This window comes from Pelobates fuscus, chromosome 3 (assembly GCF_036172605.1).
Source record: "Pelobates fuscus isolate aPelFus1 chromosome 3, aPelFus1.pri, whole genome shotgun sequence".
NCBI lineage: Eukaryota > Metazoa > Chordata > Amphibia > Anura > Pelobatidae > Pelobates > Pelobates fuscus.
Window position 1 is genome coordinate 222,541,761 of NC_086319.1, and position 26,974 is coordinate 222,568,734.

The 26,974-nt window shown below is 40.2% G+C and overlaps 1 protein-coding gene across 7 annotated transcripts in view; it reads left to right on the plus strand.

Annotated features, from left to right (window-relative positions):
• The window catches only part of SRPK2 (SRSF protein kinase 2), a 144,654-nt gene that overhangs the window by 49,743 nt on the left and 67,937 nt on the right, over nucleotides 1-26,974 (plus strand). Inside the window, exon 1 of one of the 7 annotated variants that reach the window (XM_063448125.1) lies at nucleotides 8,240-8,381. The exons of 5 other annotated variants lie outside the window; for them this stretch is intronic. In XM_063448125.1, coding sequence (XP_063304195.1) covers nucleotides 8,344-8,381 — 38 coding nt within the window. In that variant the 5' untranslated portion in view covers nucleotides 8,240-8,343. Of the gene's footprint in view, nucleotides 1-8,239; nucleotides 8,382-26,974 lie in introns of those variants that run through there. One more of the 7 variants, XM_063448126.1, reaches the window with a different exon arrangement.

Genomic DNA, 26,974 nt, shown 5'->3' on the forward strand with positions numbered 1-26,974 from the left:
AGTCTAAGAGGTAAGAGCTGACTAAAGTGTTTTGCTTTGTTGTTGTTGGTTTTTTGTATTTATTTATTATAAACCAACAAAGTTTTATTTTAGATTACAAAAATATAATTCTTAAAAGGACACTTTAGTCCCCAAAACCACTATAGCTTAATGCAGTGGTTCAGGTGTATGTAGCCTGTCACTACAAGCACTTACATTTCTTGTGTGGATCCTGTCTGCTGGGTCCATTGGCTGTCATCTTCACTCAAATTACTGTGTGCCACTTTGGTGATGCCAGGGCAGAGTGACGTCCTATTCCGACTTCCGGCATCGCAGCAAGGCGAGGGAGCCAGAGCCAAGAAGATTACAGCATAGCCAGCTGCAGCTCACGTTCACTCTACCTCAACCAGTCGCTTTCCCGCCTACCTCAGATAGAACTGACAAATGCCAAGGTGCAGGGACAAAATTCCTAGTCGTTGGGCGAGAAGACCTGGCTCGCAATCTCCTTTCCAGTTCATCCCAAACGCGATGACTGTGCGCGCTAGACAAGTTCTCCCAAACATGTTTTGGACCTTGCTTTGTGCCCTTGGGCACAGTCATATTGTAATAGAAAACAACCTTCCCTAAACTGTTCCCACAAAGTTGGAAGCATAGCATTGTCCAGAATGTCTTGGTATGCTGAAACATTAAGATTTGTGTTCACTGGAAGTAAGGGGAGTAGCCCAATCATTGAAATTCAGCTCCATAGCATTATCCCTCGTCCACCAAACTCTACAGTTGGCACAGTGCAGTCAGGCAGGTAACATTTTCCTGTCATCTGCCAAACTCAGACTTGCTTGTCAGACTGCCAAACCGAGAATTGTGATTCATCACTCCACAGAACACGTTTCCACTGCTCCGGAGCCCACTGGCGGCATTCTTTACAACACACGATCAGATACTTGGCACTGTACTTGATGACATGAGGCTTGCATGTATCTGCTCGGCCATGAATTATTTTTTGTGTGCTGATGTTAAAGGAACACTACATGGTCAGGAATACAGATGTTTTCCTGACCCTATTCTGTTAAAACCACCATCGAGCCCCCCTTGCCTCCCTAAATATAGTAAAACATTGCTTACAGCTGCTGCCTCTGCCTGCTTGGCTGACATCAGAAGTGATTCTTTGAGCCAGTCCAAATGCTTTCCCATAGGATTGGTTGAGACTGTCAAGGAGGCAGATCAGGGCCAGAGCTAATACAAGTCAAACACAGCCCTGGCCATTCAGCATATCCTCATAGAGATGCATTGAATCAATGCATCTTTGAGAAGTTCAGTTTTGCCGTGGAGAAACTGAATGTCACTGCCCCAGGAAGCGCCTCTAGTAGCCGTCTGAGTAGTGGTCAGTGGAGGAATCCCTAGGTTGTAATGTTAACACTGCATTTTCTCTGAAAAGTTAGTGTTTACTTCAAAAATCCTGACTGGACTAATTATACTCCCAGAACAAAAACAATAAGCTGTAGTTCTTCTAGTAATTATAGTGTCCCTTTAATGTAGTTTTGAAGTTTTCATCTATGGAATCAGCAGAGCGTTGACATAGTTATATTGGATGGTAGAACGAACAACTAATTTGTCTAGAGATTTGTCCACTTACCATATTTTTCGCTCCATAAGATGCACTTGTTTCCTCCTCAAAAGTAAGGGGGAATGTGTGTTCCATGGAGCCGAATTGCCAAACCAGAGTGCTGGGGCGAAAAGCAGATCCCGGTTGAGAATCATACTGAGACCGTGCGGCATGGAGGAGGGAAGGCTGCAGAGAGGAGGCTGCTGGGGTTACTGTGCTGGAAGAAGGCAGGGCCCTGCAGTTCAATTTACCTGTTCCTGTGTCGGATCTGTCCGGTGGCACGCTGCTTGGAGGGTGAAGAACGATCCATAGTAGTCTACATAGAATGTGACGGCAGATAAGAACCATTCGGCCTATCTAGTCTGCCTAATTTTATAAATACTTTTCATTAGTCCCTGGCCTTATCTTATAGTTAGGATAGCCTTATGCCTATCCCACGCATGCTTAAACTCCTTTACTGTGTTAACCTCTACCACTTAAGCTGGAAGGCTATTCCATGCATCCACTACCCCCTCAGTAAAGTAATACTTCCTGATATTATTTTTAAACCTTTGTCCCTCTAATTTAAGACTGTCCTCTTGTTGTGGTAGTTTTCATTCTTTTAAATATAGTCTCCTCCTTTACTGTGTTGATTCCCTTTACGTATTTAAATGTTTCTATCATATCCCCCCTGTCTCGTCTTTCCTCCAAGCTATACATGTTAAGATCCTTTAACCTTTCCTGGTAAGTTTTATCCTGCAATCCATGAACCAGTTTAGTAGCCCTTCTCTGAACTCTCTCTAAGGTATCAATATCCTTCTGAAGATACGGTCTCCAGTACTGTGTACAGTACTCCAAGTGAGGTCTCACCAGTGTTTTGTACAATGGCATGAGCACTTACCTCTTTCTACTGCTAATACCTCTCCCTAGACGGCATTCCCCCACTTGTCGCCTAGCAACTGGTCTTGCCAGAACAGCAGTGCGCATGCACACCTTCCCTTACCTCACTCCTTCAAGCACTGTCCCTAGCTAAGGTAAAAAACAATGCTGGCTGCAATTCTACGTAAGGGGCAAAAACAAACCAAAAAAATGAACTTTGTACATCATATGTATAAAGTAATTGACTTCCGTTATCAATGATTAATTTATACACATGATGCACAAAACCCATTTTTTTTTTCTGCCTCTTAAGCAGTATTAGGATAGTCTGCCATATGTTGTAAATTCTGTTTCTTCAGAATATATATATATATATTTTTTCTTTCTTGTTTTCCTCCTCTAAAAACTAGGTGCGCCTTATGGTCGGGTACGTCTTATGGAGCGTATAAAGACTTTATGTGGTACTCATCTCATAGTTGGATTGGGCATCTCCTGGCATTTGACTTGGTTGATTTGTGCATCTATCTTTTCAGGAGGGATAGTTTGAGCATTCTCTCCTGCATTAATAAACTATTTGTGTGTGTTTTTAAATTTGTTTTAAAAAAAAAAAAAGTGAGTGAATTTCAGCAAAATGGCCACAAATTAATTTTTGGTATTCCCCCTCTCCCTTGTTACCACAAACCATTAAGTACATCTCCAAGTGTTTTCTTATAGTGCTCTGATGGCTGAAATATACTTGGCATAATAGATGTTGTAGCCCAGTGAAATGTGCTTTCACTTCTAACATCTAAATTGTGCCTCGAAAACCCTGTTATAGTAATTATGCTTGTTTCTTAGCGCGTTTAGACCAGAATCATAAGCTTGCCACATAAGAACCATTGTGTTTTTATTTAACAAAAATAATAAAGACAATGTGGAAGAAAAAAAATGAAATGTGCATTATTTATAAAGCTCCAACAGATTCTGCAGCACTGTGTAATGCTTGTTCTGAAATAAATTACTCTGAGATGGTACCAGGGCTCTCCTGTAACCATGGCCACTACAGTGGGCTTTTAAAAACCCTGGGAAGTGACCGTTCCCCTATCATTTTTGTATTGTGACTTTTTACTGTAGGTTGTCTTGTCTAGCGGATTGTAATTGCTTTAAAAAAAAAAAAAACTTCTAGTAACTGCTGTCAACATAAAGTTAGCAAACTAAACTAGGGGCCTTTTTTTCCTCTCTAAATTTATCCTTCTGACCAGATAAGAGTTGTAACTTTTAGATTACTCATTGGATTATGTAGTTGGGTGATTTAGTGCTTTACTTTTTCTTTAGTAGTGGTTTCTTACAGCTTATGTTACTTTTTTTTTTTATATATATATATAATTATCTGTGCTTTGGGAACTTCATCATTGGCCTATGATGGAACTTTGGCCATGGCTTCCAGTTTGCACATTTCTAATACATTATTCTAATAATTGTATTTGTAGCTTCTTATTGTTAGTAATTATTTTTTGCGATAAACACATTTATAAATTATTTCAGTGGATGTTGATTTTCTTTGAAATTCCGTGCAACAGACAAAGTGGGGTTTTATCTAAAATAACAATGTATAAAAATAGTAAGTATAATGGCTTTTCATTGATTCTTGGTGGATATTTAACCCCTTAAAGACGGGCGTGCTATACCGTCCTTGGGGACACGTCTCTAAACACCGGGGGGCTGCATAGCACGTCCCTGCCATCCTATTTACTTACCCCGGTGGGGGGACCTCACCTGGCACTCCAGGGAGTCCCCCTGATGCCGATACGGCCCTCCTGGGCCATGTGATCGCAAGTACCTCGCATTAGTTAATCGGTTTTGACGATCTCAGCCATTCCAATTCTTCCCCCTTATAGGAAAGCATTGGGAGTTTGCGCAGCAAAACACCACACTGCGCCAATCAACATCTCCTCCTAGAGATGCATTGAATATCAATGCACTCCATGCATTGTATGAGAGAGCACTTCTAGAGTCCGTTTGCGTGCCTGCCACTAGAGATGTAAACATTGCCTTTTGTCTGAAAAGATCGTGTTTACATTGAAAAGCTTGCACGGACAGAACTTCAGAATAATTCCATTAAGCTGTAGGGGTTCTGGTGACTATAGTGTACCTTAAAGAATTGTATTTTGGATGTTAAAAAAACCTGGCTCCTACCTTCTTTAGCTCCTAGATTCCAAACAAATTTGTCAAAGAAAGATTCACCTAGCCTTTTACAATGTTGTGCCAGTCCCACTGGATATTATCTCACTGTAATGCCATCTTTTAGTTCCTAAGATGGAGGTGCTAGAAATTCCATGCTCTGTTCTTTGGGCATTTGTGTCAAATGACCCACACACCCACGGCCTCCAATGGACCTGTGTTTATTCTAGTGAGATCAACACAAAGTGCCAGTGATGCAACACTCCTTGAAGCAGTGAAAAAGTGGCAAACCCACTTTAATACAGGTTTGATTTTAGAGAGCCATTTTGTGGAATATTTTAGGGTTTCTTGGTTCGGACCTAACATTGGAAGGTATGCAATTGGGATGAATAATCACGGATTATGTTGAAGGTGCATGCCAGGCTGGCTGACAGATGGTCTGTTCGGCCCCCAACATGCAGAACCCCTCAGAGCACGGCTGAAGCTGTTGCTGCATGGTCATAGTGCACATTAACAGAACAAGTTCCGTCTCCCAACATGGATACTGGAGATGTTGATTGCATCATTACCTGGCGGAGTACAGTGGGTGTCTTTTTTTAACTTAACCACTAACAAATGTGGGACACTGAACAGTGGGAGAGATTGCCTTGGAAATGTAAGCATAGAGGACAGGAATAAACTATTAGGGTTTTACCAGTGTTAAGTATTGGGATTCATTTTAAAGGGACACTATAGTCACCGAAACAACTTTGGTTAAAAGTTATTTAAAGCCTGCATGGCAGAGAATTTAGCAGTAAGACTTAAAAAGGCGTAATCTATACGTCAAAACTGCTTCATTATGCTAAAGTTGTTTTGGGGGCTATAGTGTCCCTTTAAAGTAAATATATAATTAGAAGGGGGAAAAAAAAAAGCTTAAAGCATTTTATATATCAGAATATCTCCTTACCTATGAATTAAAAAAAAAAGCGTCTGTAATATGTGTAGTGCCCTCGGGGTAGGAGTGTAGTTTTAAGCTCATTTTTATGCTGAGCGGCTGCTTTATGAGTAATTTATCCTCCGGTTCCCTCTCAATTTCATTTGAATTTATTGAACTTTCCCGTTTTTTGTCATTGCTGATGGATATGTTATCCATTCCTTAGAAACATTAGATCTGTGTCAGTTAAATAATCTCTTGCTTCTCTTTCTGGCCACTTAAAAGAAAAGCGTCCTCAAATTCATCATGTTCTACAGGTTGTCCTGCTTGTTTGTTGTGCTTTAGTGTAACTGAAGTGTACATAATATATATTGTGTGTCAGGATGTTAATGTGGCAGATCTACAGCCAGAGGAGATATAGATAGATAGATAGATATAGAGATAGATATAAACAATTACCAGTATCAATTTATTTAATATGACATGGTTCTAGAGCATTCTAAATTGTTTGCCTTATATAGCATCTTAGACATATGCATTATGCTATAAAATGTTCTATTTTAGTCATATCCATCCACTGTGTTAAATGCCTGTCTGAGATAAAATAATCCACAACAGACAAAAGCATATCCAAAAGCTATACTATTACATTGCCAAGTAGGCATAATTTATAAATCAAAGAGTGCAGATACTGAGTAACGCAATAATATTTGTACCTTGTGGGAGAGCGGCGTTCTACCCTATTTTATGCTTCTTTTCTTACTAATGTTAAACCTCAAGTTTTCCGTTTGTGTAACAGAAATTGTGGAATAGAGTACACTGAATATCCGTGATCACATTAGATGTTGCTGTGTATATTATTTAATTTTGGGGGAAAAATCCAAAACTGGACATTCTAGAGGTCTTGCAAATCTGCTTGTCGGCTCATTTTAGTAAGGGGCTATGATCTAGGTGGATTTTTTTTTTTTCTGAGAACAGCTTTCCCTGTGTTTAGGTGCAACTCTATTCCCAGGCTCTGAGCTAATTTGGTAGATCAACATAAGAGAGCTTATTTTTTTTTCAAGGCTATTTAAAGTGTTATACTTATAAAGGGTTAATTATTCTGCAGTGTTGAAAAGGGGGGTTGGGGGCGCAGGGGACTAAACTTACAAGTAGTGGGCAGATTTAGACATACAGGTGTTACATCTTTTGCCTCAAATAATTTATAAACCAAGATACTTGACCTTATTAGGGGTTAATAATAGTATTTCCATCAGTATGTTAAATGTTTTAAATGTTGCATGTTAAAGAGGTGTTCTGGTCCCTTTGGCAAGCTTAGCAGTGTATGTGCCTTTTGAAATTGTTCACAGTGTAGGTGTATAGGTAGGTAGAATGCTTATGACTCACTGTGAAGTCATCTGTGATCCTTGTTATGAAATAGTGTTTGGTCTATCTAATCTCTGCCTCAATGCAAAGCCATTTATGCAGCCGCTTTGATATTTGCATGATCAAGATGCCTATTTATTTATTTAAAAAAAAAAACTAATTTCATCCTATTCAGGAAATAAACAATCCCAAATCAACGTCCTAACACCTAACTGTATAGATGTGTGATTTTTATTGTTTTTATTTTTGTTGTTGCTTTATTCAGAAAAAAGCAGAACACTGGCGGATATGCAGGTGTCTTCTGCCAATAAGACACTTACAGTCCTCAAGCATGTATGTGATTCTCAAATGAAATTATGGTTTGTGCTCTTGGGAGCAGCAAAGCATTTGATTTATTAGCCAAGTACACTTGGCTAATATTTTTTTTTTATATGCATTGGGGAGCATCATTTTGCAAAATAGTAGAATGCTAGATAGTTTGTTTCTGCTGTGATCTGTTAAAGCTATATATAATCAGCACTCTACCATGCATTTATTTAATACAGCTCTGCCATATTTTTGGGAAGGATTGAAATCACAGATGGGGGTTTGTTTGTTTTTTCCTTCCCGCCAGAGCCCCCATTGTAAGCAGCAATCTCCTGTGTCTACATTAGTCTGAGGAATTTTTCAGAATACATATAGTAAGGGCAGAGCTCTTCTGATGGGTGTTGCTCTGCTCTGGTTCTGAGCACTGCATGTTCAGAGAGGGGAGGAGTGCAGGGGGGAATGTAATCTGAGAATTTATAGCATGTGTTAAATGGAAATGCTAATAACAATTATTGCTTTTATAAATTCAGGGATTGTCCAGTTTCCCCACCATTATGCTGAATTCAGATTGAGCAGACAGGCATGGAGCAGACAGGCATGATGGAGATTTGTTTTGACTGCTGTTAGGCTTGTTGAAGATCGCAGATCTTGCTCATGGCCATTGACATACATAAAACTAGAAATGAAGTCAAACTAGTAGCAACGCCTATCATACTTGTATGCAGATTTTCTGTTTCAGCTGTTAGCAGTGTTCTTAAACCCAGCAAGCTCATTCTGTGGATGAAACCACCCCTGTGCTTAAAAGAAGTGGTACTTCCTGCTTTCATAAACAGTCATGTGTATAGTTCAGCCAGGCCCCATGCCTCTGGAGCGTTCTTTTTCTGATCAGCAACGCTGAATCGCTCCTTTTTTTTTTTCTTTTTTTTTCCTTTTTTTTTTTTTTTTCCCTCTCCTACGGTTTTCTTGAGCGTCATAAGACTCAATTGTCAAATTTTGTGCCAAAGAACGGATTAAGGCCAAAATCTTTATACATTGTTTTTTTTTGGTGGGGGTTTTTTTTGGAAATCTTTTTTTTGTGGAAATTATTGCAGTTATAGCCAATTGTGGTGGTGAATGATTTCTGATTCTTCCAGAAATCAAGCAGAAGATTGAGCTGCTGATGTCAGTTAACTCTGAGAAGTCGTCCTCTTCAGAAAGGTACATCTAGCTACATTGCTTGCATGAACAATGAATGGTGTGTCAGTGCTATAGAGACTGACACCAGTGTTTCCTTCTCTTTACGAACCATCACTGTACGATGCTAGAATAGTAGTCCTTTTGCTTTCTGCATTTGTGCAAGCTTTTGCCAATTGAGGAGCATGACAGGCAGAGCATTTGCTCTATGTGCTGCAAACAGTCTCTCAGGGTTAAGTTGTTTTTTTTTTTTTTTTTTCCTCCCCCTCTCCTTTGAGGCAGCTACAGCATGTGGATGATAATTTAAAATTGTGCAAGCGTAAGCTTGCATGTTTTTATACAATTTTATTTTTATTCAAGTACAGTAGTTGAATTGTATTGTCAGACTAATCACATACGGTCTTGGCCTATTTTATACAAAGATTTTTTGGGGTGTTTTTTTTGTATGTTTTCCCCTTCTCTACCAATCTTTCTCACAGTAAAAAGGAGAGCTCCATTTTGGAGTAAAAGTGTATAAAGCCGTATTCCTTTTTTTTTTTTTTTTAAATCCATAATGTGATTGTGCACAGTGCAGCCTTCTTGTGTTGTTGTTGTTAGGAAGGGAGTGCCATAACCAAACAAAATAAAAATTGCTAACCTCTAGTAGTCCTTTTAAAAGATAGATGCTATTCTTTGAGCTCTTGTGTGTCCATTTTATGAGACAGTGTTTGTGTTCTTCAGATATTGAGGCACGTAATAGGAAATCTATGCATCCCTCAGACTCCATTCTTTGACTTGTCAGTCAAGAAAAGAAAACAGGGCTGTTGTAGCATAATGTATATGATCTGTACTCTTTCAATTCTGAATCCTAATGTGCATACCATAACAGAAGTTAAATATTAAATGTGTAAGCAAATTTGGTTTTGTCTCTGCTTGCTATATAATTCTATGTGGTTACACACTTTAGAAATCATAGCATATATGCTAATTGATGCTAAAGAGCACAAATAAGTGCATTACAACATTTGGAACGTGCCTAGTCTGACAAACCGTGCCATTATGTTTGTGTTGTGACAGCTTTAATGAAATTGAATTTGCAGAAGTGTGTGTCCTGTGCATGTCCTTGTTTTTGTTGCCAAAATGGTGGCCATTTAGAGTGTAGGTGGATGTGGAGCAGAGTGGGTTAAGTGTGCTCAGAAGGTAAATGACGTCACTAATTCTGTGCGAAGGTTGCACAGTTGTATGGGTTACTAATTTCACATTTATGATTGACATAATTATGGGTGCTCTCTGACTGCCATAGTCAGTCTGCTGCTGTTGCCCACAGATATTCTACCTACCGTGTAACCACCATTTAAACCCTAAATCACGGTCTGCTGTCAACACCATCCATCAGCACAGGGTCCAGATCAGAGTTTTATTCTTAATACTGATTATGGTCATAACCATATATGCTTTAGAGGGATGATGTTGCAATGTTTTGATTAAACAATGTATCCATTGGTTAATCTATGCTAGCTAGTATGTCTGACTTTATTTGGGTTCCCTTTCAGTTTTTGATATGTATGTAGCCATTATGTTTTGTAGCCTTCCATTAGACGTTATAACTGATATGTCGTTCATTAATAAATTGAATGTACCAGTTTGTTAAAAAATAGAACACACATCTGATAAACAGCAAGTGAAGATCATAAGGCCTTATTCCCTGAGAAGGGGGACATGATACAATGGACACCTGTAAATCGCTTTCCATTAGATAGTCTGGAGTAATTTTAGCCAACATATAGATCCCAGTCTCAAGTTGCTTTGTCAGCTTTGCATAGGATTCTGTAAGATAAGCTAGAGTAGCCTTTTGGTCAACCCTTACTTGTGTATCTGTTGGAATTGACTTAAACAATGTATAGGTCCCCTAGTTTATTTTTATTTTTTTTACATTTATAATGTTGAAATCTTGTTAAAGGACCACTACAGGCACCCAGACCACTACAGCTTAATGAAGTGGTCTGGGTGCCAGGTCCATCTTGGGTTATCCCTGCCTGCTGTAAACATAGCAGTTTCAGAGAAACTGCTATGTTTACATATGGGTTAATCCAGCCTCAAGTGGCTGTCTCATTGACAGCCGCTAGAGGCGCTTCCATTTACTTCATCTGTCACTTATGTCGACCTGTACCATAGACAAATGCCTACTGATTTTATCCCACTAAGTCATCCAGAACACCTATTTATTTATGTTTTTTGTTTAACAAATACGTATAAGAATATAAGCAATACAAAGTCTGGATATGTCTCCCCAAAAAAAAGTAGGTGTCAGAGGTGACGGTTCATGTACCAAATTAAAAAAATCTTATTTTGTCCACAGGTCTATTTTTAATCAGGTGATTTTCACATTTACCTCATTCTAACACACGCATTTATGTCGGCTTGGGTTTACAAGATGAAGATGAATGTTTTGGTATGCAAAAACTGAAACTTTAGTAGATTTTTCTTTCTGCAGATGTTGATGTAAATGTTACCATTGGTACTCTGGGTCCCTCATTGTGTAGCGGCCATGCATCACATTCCAGTACATTGAACACATTTTGAATCGGAGATGTGATTGTGATGTGATTTTCTTCAGGTTTTTCCTATATGGAAACCGTTCAATGATCTATTATTACGGTTTGAATTGTATGGCATAAATGTAATTGATTTTCTGACATGTACTTTGTTCCCAATTACACTTTGATAATCGTACAATTGTATTCTCCTTCACAAGTTTGCTAAAACTATTTTGCACGCGTTCACCATTGGGAATTGTAAAGGAGTTGATAAAGTAGACCTATGTCAACAAAGTTTAGAATAAACACACCACTTCCCTGCTCTAATGGTTATTGTTCTAGGAGTGGCCTGACGTCCTCCCAGAGTGAGTAGTCAAATCATTTTAAAAACCGTTTGACAACTAATCTGGGTCAAGCTGGGCATCCAACTCCACTGCTAAAAGTTCCTGCATGGAGGGCTCCTCTCATTGGCTAAGAGTGTCCGCTTTAGTGCAGGCTTGCACTGCCAGACTTAACCCAGTTGCTAAAATCCCAGCAGCAGGGGAGTTGATGGCTGGAACTGGTTCACACCAGGTAAGCTGTCAAACAATTATTTAACAGTTTGACTACGTATTCTAGGAAGGAGCAGGTACTTCTTGGTAACTTTAGAGGTTCCAATAGTCTCTTGATACCTTTTTGTGTGAATGTGTGTGCAGTGACTACCTTCTCTTTGGCGTATTGCTAATGTGGAGTTTACATTGTTATCAAAACCAATCCATCCAATGTGGATGGCAGTAATAGTGCTGGGACTGATTACGGTGTTCTAGAATACTGGTCTCCTCATTTGCAGCATATTACTTTTACACATCTTAGACTAATTCGACATTCGAGCATGCAATTAGCAATATTAAAGATTCATGCAGAAGGAGAAATAAATGCCATAACACGAGCCTTTATATAAAGTGCTCCGTCATATAGTTTTGTGTAAGTAATATAATGAACTAGTCCAGGACTCAACAAGGTCTCCATGGCGACTAGGAAATTTGTCTTGGCTTCTCTCTGGGATTTATGAACTCGTTCAGCCCTCGAGGTAACAGTCATGGGGAGTAGAGGGATGCAGGCGGGCAACCAGGTCTTGTATCAAAATCCTTTATGGAGAGCTCTGCTCCCTCACACAACTCCCCACAGTGATGCCGGGATCTGGAATATGAGGTCATTACGGCCCGGGCATACTAAAACGCATGCAAGGGTTGAGCAGGGAAGTGATAAAAGCTTTTTCCTGGCACCATATGATTACCATGACCACTAAAAAAACAATTTGCTCTGGCACCTGGGATTTGCAAGCTTTCAGCCCCCGAGGCCACTGGATGCATGCTATCAGAGGCGGGCTTATAGAGAGTTGAGCTGAGCAAGGCAGGCAGCTCACTGAGGGAGGTTTAATCATCCTGCTCTGCTCATTGCCGCATGAAGCTAGGAGCCGGAATATGACTTGCCAACCCTGGCATACTAAACAGCGAGCAAGGGCTGAGCAGAAAGATGGACTCCACGGACAGTATCCACTCCAGCGTGGAGACGCTGAACTTAAGCACCTCTAGAAGTCGTTTGAGTGACTGCCACTAGAGTTGTTACGAGGTAGCAATGTAAACATTGCATTTTGTCTGAAAAGTGTGCAGGGACAGGCTATAGACTTCAGAACCATTACATTAAGCTGTAGTGGTTCTGGTGACTATAGTGTCCCTTAAGGAATTGTATTTTTCATGTTAAAAGCTGGTTCCTAGATTTCAAGCACATTTGTCAAGCCCTGAACTAGTCCACTAAGGAACCATTAATAAATTGTGCATAACTGACTTTATGTCAAGTTATGTGGCACTGCATTTTTCAGCTTTCTCCAGTTGCTTGCTGCCATCTTTCTTTTATTGTGAGATATAACTTCAGTATATGGGTATTAAGGGAAAAGGGCTATTAATCAGACCACTACCCAGTATTTCCTTCTCTTTATCCTTGTATTTATGGGGTGGGGGAAGGCTAAGAGACCACTTGCTATGCCAGGTCAGTTCTAAAGTCACCAGTGCCCACTGTTAAGTGAATAAGCCTTTTTTAAAATTTATTTCTGTGGGTAATCGCAAACATCATGTTACACTGTGTGAGCAATGGGTATTCAGCATATAGTACATTTTACGGTAAAGACCGCATCACATGCATAGCATACACCAAATTTTATGTTTCGTCTAGCCTAAATTCCTCATGGCTGCACGATTGGCTATGCTATCTCTTAACTGGAGGTTGCTGGATGGTAGCTAGCGCACCCTCCTGGTTGTTAGATAGGGTTGTGACTGGGTATATGTTAGCTTAGGGCGCGTGGGTGTTGGGTAACTGCGACCTTGTCATAGGGCTGCAGAAGTTGCTTTATTCAGGTGGGTGAATCTGGTGCACCCGGTCTTGTTCCTCTGGGTAAGAACGGGCTGATGTTGAGCGACATTCCATGACGGTTGATTTTTCCGTTGAGACCACGTTATATATATAATAGATGTACATATATATATTATATATAAATACATATAATTAAAATAATAAATAAAATAAATAATAAAATAAATAAAATATTGAAACAAAATTTAATATAAATTATATATGCATATGTAATTTCATTCTAACTGTATTTTGTTATTAATATATATATATATATCGGTAACAAAATACACTTAGAATGACATTCTATATATATCTATCTATATATATAATACAAATAACCGCAAATATATATATATAGATAAATACATATAATTACATTAGTATACACGTAGAATTTAAATACCTATAAATGCATATATATTAAAATTCTACATGTATATTTAAATAATCTTTTAACGTAATTATGTGATTTGATTAATTAAAATTTGATTGACATGCATGACAACACAGGGAGAAAGTGCAGAGAATTTAATTCGCAAGCACTATATTTGACCCTGTAACTCTCCAAGACACCATAAAACCTGTACATAGGGGGTACTGTTTTACTCGGGAGACTTCGCTGAACTCAAATATTCGTGTTTCAAACTGGTAAATTGTATTACAACGATGATATTTTAAGTAAAAGTGAAGTTTTTTGCATTTTTTACAAGCGAACTGCACTTTTATGGTCTATATTATTGTTGTAATATGTTTTACTGTTTTAAAACACTAATATTTGTGTTTAGTGAAGTCTCCCGAGAATAACAGTAGTTTATGGTGTTTTGGAAAGTTAGAGAGTCACATATAAGGCTTGCATTTCATTTTTTTCACATTGAAATTTGCCAGATTGGTTATGTTGCCTTTGAGAGCGTATGGTAGCCCAGGAATGAGAATTACCCCCATGATGGCATACCATTTGCAAAAGTAGACAACCCGAGGTATTGCAAGTGGGGTATGTCCAGTCTTTCTTAGTAGCCACTTAGTCACAAACACTGGCCAAATATTAGTTTTTTGCTTTTTTCACACAAAAACAAATATGAACGCTAATTTTGCCCAGTGTTTGTGACTAAGTGGCTACTAAAAAAGACTAAACATACCCCACTTTCAATACCTTGGCTTGTCTACTTTTTCAAATGGTATGCCATTATGAGGGTAATTCTCATTCCTGGGCTACCACACCGTCTCAAAGGTAACATTACCAATCTGGCAAATTTCAATTTGAAAATGTAATGTTCTATATTTGACCCTGTAACTTTCCAAAACAACATAAAACCTGTTAATGGGGGGGGTACTGTTGTACTCGTGAGACATCGCTGATTACAAATATGTGCATTTTTTTTGCAGTAAAACCTAACAGTATTATGACATTCACAGTTAAAATGTCAGACGGAAATGCAAATTTAAAAAAAAACTTATTTTCTCACATTTTTTTTTTACTTTTATTCATAATAAATGATGTTCCATATATGAATAGTTAAAGATAGATTAAAGCCCTGTTTCTCCTGAACAAAATGATATATAATAAGTGTGGGTGCATATAATTTGAAAGAGGGGAACTACGGGTGAACAGACATATAGCGCAAATTCCAGTTTTTGTTTACGTTTTGTTTTGATCAGAACGTGCACTATTGACTCCGTCCTCAAGGGGTTAATGAAGCAGTTTGGATGTATATATCATGCCACTGCAGTCTTACTGCTCAATCCTGAGTTGTTTCATAGTTAAATCACTTTTGTTTCTGTCCGTGCAGTCTTATCCACACCTCCTCTGGCTGTGACTTGCACAACCTGCATGAGAAAAAAAGTTAAATTTTCAATCAGATGATAAAGGGACATTAATCACAAGAACTACTACAGTTTATTGTATATGTTCTGGTGAGTATAATCTGCCCCTTCAGGCTTCTTGCTGTTAACACTATATTTTAAAGAGAAAAGTCAGTGTTTTCATTACAACCTAGGGATATCTCCACTGGCCACTCCTCAGATGGCTACTTGAGGTGCTTCCTGGGGCAGTGCTGCACATTCGGGGTCCCCACACTTTGAATAAATGCATCTCCATAAGTAAAGTTCAGTGTCTACATGCAAAGTATCTCTGAGAAGATTCTAATTGGCAAGGGCTTTGTTTGTCAAGGAGGCAAACCAGGGGCAGGTCCAGCACAGGCCAACCTCAGACAATTAAATACTTTTCTATGGGAAATCATTGTGATTGGCTGAGATCACCACTTCTGATATCAGCCAGGTAGGCAGTTCAGGGGCAGAGCCAGCAGCAACAGACTGGAATAAAGGTAAGATTTCATTTTTTTTCCTTTATTTTTTTTAAGGGGTCTAGAGGGTCAGGCAGGTGGCGGTTTTAACACTGTAATGCCAGTGTACCTGACCCTATAGTGTATCTTTAACTTTAGCGTTTTTTTTTTTTCCTCCTTCCCTTTTAAAAGGAACTTTAACCACTTACTGACCAAGGACGTGCAGGGTACGTCCGACAAACTGTCTATAAGGACAGGGGACGTACCCGGCACGTCCTATGGGAATTAGAGCGCTGGAAGCGATTATGACCGCATCCAGCAGCTCTAATGGTATTGCAGCGACGCGTCGATGTTGAGGCATCACTGCAATACCCCCCTCACTGCCGGTGGCCCATGGAGAACACAGAGTGATCGCTCAAACAAAAACAATAGACCGGCGATCAGTCTTCTTTGGAGGGACTCTCTGGACTGAGCCCAGAGAGTCCCCTCTCTGCAATTTAGGACCCCCAGGGCCATGTGACCTCTCTAAAAGAGTGGTTACATGGCCGCCATAGGTGTCCACAGTGCTGCCAGCAGGGGGGCTGCCTAAACTGACAGGCAGTCCCCCTGCTGGTGAAAAAGTAAGACTCTTTTGGACTTACTCTTTGGACTCTTGATTATTATTCATTATCCATATTTCAAACTTTTTTTTTAATCTTGTATGTATTTTCTCTTATGTAGTGTATTGTATATGTGCCTGTATAGTTTATAATCAGGTTTTGTTTTGTTTGTTTTTTACTTGTGGCGCCGCCTCCCCCTTCACCTTTTTTAGCTTTGTCTACTCTATAGGGCCTGTGAGGGAGCCCTATTGTTCAGGTGTGTAACTTACATATTCCTAAATAGAATTCAGAGCTACAATGTTAGTATTGAGATTTGCTTTGTGAAGAGTGTCATTTTTTGAATTTTTATTTATTTGTCTGTCAATCCGCCGGTCTGGTTACCTCCTGGTTGTTTAGCTAGTGGAGCTGAACTCCAAAGGCGACAATTGCCCAGTATCTGTCAGATTTAGTCTTTTAATACTCACTGTTCTCTACTATGCCATTCGTTGGTGCTGTACTAATGAAAACAAATGTACAAACCTCAAGCTCAGACACAAAATGATAGTTTGTGATTGTTTCTTCTGTGCTATGAGCCAGCTGATCATATTTTCTTACAGTAGTGTGAATTGCAAAGTGCTCAAGTAAACCTACACACCCAAAAGTTTTCACATGTTTCTGCCACTTGCAGTATTTAATAGGTAACTCTCAATAGTTGAACTGGAGAACAACATTTTCCGTTATCGTTTCTCTAATGCAGCCTATTTGAAATTGCTTCCACTTTGCAGGTGAATTAATGTATTTACACTGTATACACAAATAGATCACACAGGCTTAAACACACCAAAATGCAGTGAATTAACCTACATTGTAATATTTAGGCTAAAATAGGCAAGCTGGGAATGTAGTTAATCAGAAATGGTTATATGTGGGACTGTGCTTTTACTTAGCGCAGCATAAGTACATAGATTGCCATGGCTGGATTAGCAAAACATTGCCATGAGAAAAAAGTACAATGTGCAGCTTAGTTAATCAAGATATAACAAAAATATATGTGGGTGTGGTATGAAACCCACCCACAGACAATTCCGCAACTCCAAGTAAAATATCTTAAATGTCAGGTGAAATAATCCTGAGATTACAGCCTTGATACGGTTAATTCAAGTACTGGGCTATCCCACATATATGTAGCAAGTAAAACAAAACAAAATTCAGTCTGCACTCAGGAGTAAACCCTTTTGATCCACAGAAAAATACACCGAAATTATGAAAATGCACATTTATTGATGGGGAAAGGTCACTCTTACCTTTTTGTGGGTGGCAGTGTAGGTGGTCTTCCTCACGTCTGGCAGCAGGAGGTATCACAACTACTGAATATTTAATTCCTTAAAGTGTTCCTATTATTTGCAAGTGTGTTGTCCTTGCCTGGATATCTGTATCGCTATATTCTGATTATCATACGCTGTTTGTATTTCTTAACATTCCTGCTCTTCAGCCTTTTGGAGTGCTGCCATTATTATTTTCTGCCATACATTGCTGTAATTTTTACATCAATAAATGTGGACTTTTTCATTCATTCTGTGTATTTTTTTGTGATCATAAAGGTTTATTCCCGAGTGTGGACTGCATTTTATTTTGTGTTAGTCAAACCCATTGGTGAAACCTACATTTATTAGAAGAGAACGCCACAATACAAATGTTGTGGGGCCTCTGTCCTTTTATCAATGTAACAGTGCTCTTGGCTTACATTTTTGCAGTTCTTAGTGAATATACCATTGTGTATCCATTCTACAACAGCTAGAAAGGGGCTGCTTATTGAGTGAGGAAGAATACCATTTCAGCGAAGACAATGAAGGGCCTCTACGGGACCCATTACCTTCTCTAGCCTTTTTTAGAGGTCAGGACTTGTTGGAACATTGGCCATATCTTAATGATCGGTGGCAGAAACCAGACCTTTCAGTAAGCGTCTAAGGTATTTGATCAAAAGGCTGCTGAAACAAGGGCATCTGAAATGTTTTGTTTGCTGTGGGTTGCTCCATAGAACAAGACCCTTTTGGCACTGTTTTCCTCCTTTTCTGAGTAGCATTGTCATTGGTCTATATAAGTCACCATAGCATGTAGTAGTTTCACCCCAGTATGTCTTACTACTTGCTTTAAGTAGGTATTGTGTCTCACACTTTTCTTATAACCCTACATACATGCACTTTTACTTGCGTACAATTATTTGGTGAATCATCTGCTTAAGACAGTAGCAATCTAGAAATGTTTGTTCTTGTCAAAATGTTCAGGTCCATGAATTAATCCAGAAATGTACTTTGACATGTGTGGATACAAAGTGTAAAGTAGTAATAACCTTGTAGGATACTGATGTGACAGACTTCATTCATCCTTGTTGGAAACTAGTGTGCATTAGTCAATAATGGATAACTATACATTTGCATGTGTAGGTGACAGCAATGTGGGATACATGAGAAGATGGTGGAATGGCAAAGCATCATGGAAGCTGTAGTTTTTAAACATCTGGGGTCTACCCTTTGGGCACCCCTGGTGTAAATTTTGAGCAAAACTCTTTGTATATTTTTTGGTGGCCTTTGAAATGGCTTTCTTCACATTTGATTCCTTTCCTGTTTTTTTGTTGTGGTTGGTATTTGTGTAGAACAGAAGTACTGCCAGTGGGAGGTGCAAGGAGCAACAGCTCTGTGCATTGCAAGAATGGACTGGCTGCAAAGGACACTGGGATACATGATGTCAGATCATGGTGCCATTAGCTTTGTCAATGGCTGTACATTAAGAATAGAAATGTACAATTTCCAGAAAATTAACACTTACTGTTAATTGTTTTCTTGTTTTTCTTATTCTACAGCACTGTGGAATGTTATTTAAATCCCTTTAATTGTTCAATAGGACCTGCTATATTAAAGAACACTACATTCCTAGTTCTATGGTGTACATGTTCCTAGTTCTATATAGGTGCTCACCTCTCTGCCTCTCACTACCTCATCAAGAAGGAATGGCCTCTTCATTGATGGTCAAATACAATGCTCCTCATAGGAGGACCTGGATTTCAAGATCAGAGACAACATGGGTTTACTTCAGGGAGATCATGCCAAACTAATCTTATTGATTTTTTTGATTGGGTAACCAAAATTATAGATCAGGGTGGTGCAGTAGACATTTCTTACATAGATTTCAGTAAGGCTTTTGACACTGTTGCACATAGAAGGCTTATCAACAAACTACAATCTTTGAGTTTGGATTCCAATATTGTTGAATGGGTAAGGCAGTGGCTGAGTGACAGGCAACAGAGGGTTGTAGTCAATGGAGTATATTCGAAGCTTGGGCTTGTCACCAGTGGGGTACCTCAGGGATCTGTACTTGGACCCATTCTCTTTAATATTTTTATTAGTGATATTGCAGAAGGTCTTGATGGTAAGGTGTGTCTTTTTGCGGATGATACTAAGATATGTAACAGGGTTGATGTTCCAGGAGGGATAAGCCAAATGGCTAATGATTTGGGTAAACTAGAAAAATGGTCAGAGTTGTGGCAACTGACATTTAATGTGGATAAGTGCAAGATAATGCATCTTGGACGTAAAAACCCAAGGGCAGAGTACAGAATATTTGATAGAGTCCTAACCTCAACATCTGAGGAAAGGGATTTAGGGGTGATTATTTCTGATGACTTAAAGGTAGGCAGACAATGTAATAGAGCAGCAGGAAATGCTAGCAGAATGCTTGGTTGTATAGGGAGAGGTATTAGCAGTAGAAAGAGGGAAGTGCTCATGCCATTGTACAGAACACTGGTGAGACCTCACTTGGAGTACTGTACACAGTACTGGAGACCCTATCTTCAGAAGGATATTGATACCTTAGAGAGAGTTCAAAGAAGGGCTACTAAACTGGTTCATGGATTGCAGGACAAAACTTACCAGGAAAGGTTAAAGGATCTTAACATGTATAGCATGGAGGAAAGACGAGACAGGGGGGATATGATAGAAACATTTAAATACATAAAGGGAATCAACACAGTAAAGGAGGAGACTATATTTAAAAGAAGAAAAACTACCACAACAAGAGGACATAGTCTTAAATTAGAGGGACAAAGGTTTAAAAATAATATCAGGAAGTATTACTTTACTGAGAGGGTAGTGGATGCATGGAATAGCCTTCCAGCTGAAGTGGTAGAGGTTAACACAGTAAAGGAGTTTAAGCATGCGTGGGATAGGCATAAGGCTATCCTAACTATAAGATAAGGCCAGTGACTAATGAAAGTATTTAGAAAACTGGGCAGACTAGATGGGCCGAATGGTTCTTATCTGCCATCACATTCTATGTTTCTATGTTAGGACCTGATGCACAGAGCACCAAACGCTCATCAAAGCTTCCCTATAGGAAAGCATTGTAATCAGTGCTTTCCTATGGACATCAGTTTCACGTGACAGCGTTTTACTTGGTCATTGCTGTGCAGGCACCTCTAATTGCGGTCAGGAAGACAGCCACTAGAGGTGTATTAAACCCTGCAATGTAATCACTGCAGTGTTTTACATTGCAGGGTTAAAAGGACAGGGCCACTGCACCCAGATGACTTCATTGAGATGTAGTGGTCTGGGTAACTTAAGTGTCCCTTTAAGAACATGTGAGTTTTTAGCAACACTATATCGTTAGGAATACAAACCTCTATTCCTAATGCTATAGTTTTCTCCTCCCTATTTAAAAACAGGGGCCCCTGAAATAATTTTTTTGTTTCTCCCCAGCGCTGCTACTCACTTGGTGCAGCCATTCTCTCTTCCTCCAGTAGCGTCATCCTGCAGAATTCTTTGTCTTCTCATCCAATCCTGTCACTTCTCTTAGAGAAATATTGGGTATGAGAAGCACAAGCATTGGACTTCTTAAATCGAATGCTTTCTATGGGAAGCATTAAGAAGAAGTTCGATGTGGCCACCTCTAGTGGCTGTTGGGTGTGTTTAACCCTGTTATGAAAAACATTGCAATGGTCTGCAATGAAAACATGCATGGGTAAATAGACAGGGGCACTGCACCCATACACCTACATTGAGACGGTGCTCTGTAAGGCCTAACTGAGAAGACAAAAAATCGCAATCTACTTTCCAACAAGATGGATACCACAAGCAAAATAAACTGAAACCTTTTCCCTGCATTTGTTTATTTGTATTTGAGAATTGTATCCTCAAATTTGTATTTATTTATTTTGTTACATGGTTATTCACTAAGGCGAGATTTCAAATTTAAGGCCACTATATCCAAAAGGGAAGCATAGATGACTTTGAGAATGTTTCCAGTATGGCTATTTATATTTTGAAATTGAAACCCACTTTGACTTCTCACTTTAGAGAACAATCCTGTTGGTGTTTGAAATGCATTCCAGAATTTGCTTGTCCTCTGGGTGAGGGAATTGCAATGGTTGGAGAATCTAGATAAGTCTCAGTCTTCTTGTTATATGCTTTCTAGAATTAATATTGGATATTTAACTAAATATGAGCACCGTGTCCTATAAGTTAATACACCCCTCGATGTAAACTATATTATCTACTTGTCAAAGGGACAAAAGTGGTATCCCATTCATTTATTTTTGTCCGCCATGACCTCTACTCTTCCTGACATAAGATAATTTAAAATTAGAAAGTATATGGTCCATGCTTAGATCTGGACTTTGATGCACACGCAGTAACAGAGTTTAGTAAATACCTCTTCCAATCAAGGAGTAGCTTAACGGACATACAGGCCTACACAAATAAATATACATGTTGAGAGCAGCAAAATGCATCTGCCTAGGCACCCAAAAATACTTGCACTGGCCCTGAATATATGCATTTCATCCACTACAAAAATGAAGAAAGACCCGTACCACAAGGGTCAACAAATCCCAGGTTGCTTTAAATTTTGCCCTGGCGTCTGGGATTTTGTCCCTGCAGCCTGTAGTGATTTCAGCTGCCCGGGTTGGCGTGGGAGCCGCACGCCCATCTGCACGGGCTAATGTGGGAGGCGGCACGAGAGAGCAGTAATCTTCCTGCAGTTCCTCTCTGCTCCTTGCGCGGGTCTGTGATGCCGGGAGCTGGAATATGGCATCACTACAGAGACCCCGCAGGGGAACTGATAGGTACGGCAGAAAAATGAACAGAGAAGTCCCACTGGACCACAGGCAAAGATCCACTTGGCTCTCCCAAAGGTAAGGAGGCTGGGTGGACATCAACAAAAATGTTAACGTGCGTTTTTGAGAAAATGTGTGTCTGATTGCATGGGAAAGGTGTTTTTACACCATTTTTTTTTCTCACACCGTGCCGGTTTCGCCACAGCTGATCCCGCCTCTATGGCGGATATCATCAAACTTTATGATCCCAGCTAAGTCAATGCTTTCCCATAGGAAAGTGTAAGTGAAGATTTCATGCGTCAGGAAATTTCCTTTATGTCAATAACGCTATAGTATAGTGTGTGGGGTTTGCAGGAATGGCAGAAAGGATGGAATTTACATCTGGCACTAGCAGGGCTAGTGGTTGAACTCTTGTTTACTTGGCGTAAATACTGTGTGAATTTGAACTCTGCCCTGCCAGGCTTTGGGGCAGGGTTTATTGGTGTGTTGGGGATATAATGTCCTTGTGTAGTAACTCATCAATAACATGTGCAATGCCCTTCTCCTTTTCAAAAGATAGAGGATATTGTCTGACAAAGACAGGTGTAGATCCTGGTTTAAGGGTCGCCTTGTATGGAGTGCAGTTAACAAAGCCTGGGTCGTTGGCAGATGTGGCATACAATCCCGTCTTCAGTTGGTCTAAAGGTGGCTGTATTTTGTGTGTGTGCCTTTTGTTTGCATGAAAAGAAAAGGTAAAGGGGTCAATCGGGAAGAAAATTTAATTCTAGTGCTGTAACAGTCCTCCTTTCTCAGCCCACTGTCTGTGACAATGAAAATCCCGTCACTCTGTCCACAGGCCATATACAGTTATCATGTCATTGTCTGTGTAATTGTCCTTAGCAGGGTCCTCAAAAGGGAGAATGTCAGTAGTTCCGTTACGTACGACTGGAGGATCCAGAGTCAGTTTGGTATCAACATGTGTTGAAGTCACCTATTGCAGAAGAGCTAATAGCAATTCCTCGAGTTCTGTCGGAAGTGAGAGGCTGCACTTGCCACTACTGAGTGAGCAGAAGCTCCCTTTCTGATCACTGTAGTCTTTGCACAGCTGAAATATCAAAGGGGGACGTTACTGTGCCGCTACCCGCTTCATTAATGGACAGAGACATCTGTCGCTTTGACATGAGGTCCCTGCCTAATAGGTTCACTGGGTATGCTTTCGTAATGTCAAAGATGTGGGTATTGGAGAAATCTCCATTAGTGGAGGAAACCCTTAGTAGGGGGCTTGAGGTGTGGGGATTGAGACTCAATTAGTTCCTACTGAAATTCTTCCAGTATCTCTCTGTGGTCCCCTGTAGTGGGTCATCCTTAAAGAGGTTGTGGTGGCTCCTGTATCGCATAGGAAATCGGTTTGGCGTCCATCAATAATTGTGATCATATGAAGTTGAAGCCAATTAGCAGTGGCTCGTAGAGAGGCACATGAAAGGGAGCCCAACCTAAGGCCTAATCATTGTCTTGAGTGTTGTGCCCAGGGAATGGGGATGTGGTGGACAGCCATGGTAGTCTGTCTGTGTTCAGTCCTGTGTGTTTGTCTATTGGCCCCATAGCATTTACAGTCCCTGTCACCATGACCCCTCCTCCCGCAGTTCTGACAGGTGTCTAAAACCTTGTCTGTCATGCTTGTGTATCGTGTGGCTTCTGTGTTTTGGGAGTTCTGTTTGAGTTGGGATTCCAGTTACCCACTATGTTGCAGTACCAACCTACTCTGGGGTATGTATTCAGAGCATCACTTTGCTGTGGGGCAGTGAAAGATGCAGCCTTTATAGACTGCATAAGGCCAAAGCATTCAGAAGCGTCAAATTCAAGAATTTCGTCCACTAAAGCCTTACATGTCAGACTATACTACTTCAGGTGTTCTCTTTTAAAAATTCAAGAGGCACCTTGGTCCATGTTATCAAGTAGTAAGTTAATGAACATGCCTCTCATGTCATCAGTAGTGGGAAGGCAGCATTCCTCAACCCAGCATTTTCTTGCATATTGGGTGGGGTTTTCATCTATTTTTTTTTTTTTTTTTTAAGAAAATCAAATGTCTTGTACTCGCCAACTATGCTCCTTCGATCCTGGACGAGCCCCCATTTGTAAGTGAAGACTTCCTGCGTCAGGAATTCCCCTTTGTTATGCCATGGACTTCTAATCAATTTGGAACTCTTGTATTTCTCCTTGTCCCCAAACCAGCTGGTGAGGAACCCCAATGAATGAGACAAGACAATATAAGGTTCAAGGTGACTTCTAACGTTTAAAGGGAAACTCCAGTGCCAGGAAAACGATCCATTTTCCTGGCACTGGAGGGTCCCTCTCCCTCCCACCCACCAATCCCCAGTTACTGAAGGGGTGAAATCCCCTTCAGTCACTTACCTGAGGCAGCGGCGATGTCCCTCGTCGCTGCCTCCTCCTCCACGCCGCTCCTCCTCTGTATTGCGTCGGCCGGTGGGCGAGACTGATCCCGCCCACCGGCCGAGGAGACTTAATGCGCATGCGCGGCAATGCCGCACATGCGCATTAGCACTCCCCATAGGAAAGCATTGAAAAATAATTTCAATGCTTTCCTATGGGAAATGAGCGACGCTGGAGGTCCTCACACAGCGTGAGAACGTCCAGCGACGCTCTAGCACAGGTTTCCTGTGCTAGAAACCAGGAAGTGCCCTCTAGTGGCTGTCTAGTAGACAGCCACTAGAGGTGGAGTTAACCCTGCAAGGTAATTATTGCAGTTTATGAAAAACTGCAATAATTACAGTTGCAGGGTTAGGAGTAGTGGGAGTTGGCACCCTGACCACTCCAATAGGCAGAAGTGGTCTGGGTGCCTGGAGTGTCCCTTTAATGGTCTGTGTAACAGGTTATATTCAAGAGGAAACAGGGGTGGTCTTACAAGCCTTATCCAATCCAAACAAAATCTGTCTTATCTTAACATCTTAATCTATAGCTAGCTTGCAGGTGTATCTTCATGTTCAGGTCTTGCGCAAAGCTAAGTTTCAATATAACTACGCACTTAGAATTAACACTTAGAATTAAAGATATTAACTACGCAGTTCTAAATTACACATTACTAAGCTGTTATGATCAAAGGGAGAAACACGGGAAATAAGGCCAACAGCAGAAACACACAGAAAAAAACACAAACACCTGTTACACAATGTTCTATAGCTCTTGTCTAGGGGTATATGCATTAAGCTTTGTATATAGACAAAGTATATTTTTCCCAATAGCTGACATGCTCCAAGTTAGCCAATTTGAAACAGACTGGACATCCGATCATCTGTAGCTTGAGTGTTTGGTCACTAAGCATTTTGTATTTAGGTAAAGTGTATTATTCCCAACAGAAAGCTCTGGGAGGATATTGCAAATGTGCGGCAAAAGGCAATTCTGCGCCAATAAGCATCTCCTCATAGAGCTACATTGAATAAATGAATTTCTATGGGGAACATTCAGCGCCTCCATGCAAAGCGTGGAGACACTGAACATAGATTCAGCGTCTAGGAATCACCTCTAGTGACTGTCTGAGTGACTGCTGCCTTGGGATACCTCTAGTGGCAATGTAAACACGGCCTTATCGCTGAAAAGGTAGTGTTTACATTGAAAAGCCTGCAGTGACATCCTACAGCGTGGTTATGGTGACTATAGCGTCCCTTTTAAGAATTGCATTTTTTTTCTTGTTAGTTTAAAAAGACTGGCTCCTTACTTTTTTAGCTGGCTCTTAGATTCCAAACAAATTTGTCATGCCCTGCTGTAAGAGATCCGCTATATGTATGTCTTGGTGTCTTCTCCTAATGCAGTCTGCTTTGCGTATAGCACTTTGGCTCCCTCACCCCTATCAGTGGCTGTATCAGTACATACATTAATAAGGAAGCCTTTTTCTTGAATGGAAACTTGGCAAAGGAGACAGGCTAGTGGAATAACATTTTGTAATACATTTATTTAAAAAAAACTACCATAAAATAAATCCTACGAAAAGACCCAAATCTATCAAATGCATTAAAGGATTACTCAAACACCATAACTGCTTGTTATTTGAAGTGGTCATAGTTCTTGGAATCTCTGTCTGCAGTGTTTCAGTATAGGGATAATGGAAATTATCTGCAAATTTCCACGTACAGTGTTCCATTTATTGACTGAGAGTTCTCAGTCAAATGCTGTCTGGATAGACTTCTATAGAAGCCTGATGTGCGTCACTGGGGATTTAAGACTGCTTGGAGCAAGTGGGGACCTGGATAAGAGGGCAAAACATTGCTAAATAGCTTGCCCAGGTGTACCCAGACATTACTGGGCCTGGGTACACCTGGGATCGTAGCCAAGGGAATCTTTTAATGGAGTGTCCCATTAATTCTCCATTTTATTCTATCTTCTTGTTTGTAAGCAGAAATTATTGACAATAGCAAGAAAATGCATTGAGCTTTCAAATTCATTGTGATGAGTACTTTTTAATTAGTTAGTTTCTGCAAATTTTCACTGACCGGAAACAAAGGTTAAGATATGCTGTCAAAGATTCAAATTCTGGGGGCGGGGCCTAACCGCAGAGCTGTGCAGACGCTCATCTCAGCAGCTCCTGCTAAACCGGGGACTTAAAGCCAAAATTGACCGCCATACAGGCACTTAATCACGACCACAAAGCTACCACTCGAGAGAGGATACCGAGGTGCAGAGATCGGTACCTCCCCGGCAACAAACCGAGCACGGAACACAATGAGGCCTACAAGCATGGCAGGCGCAGGGGAGG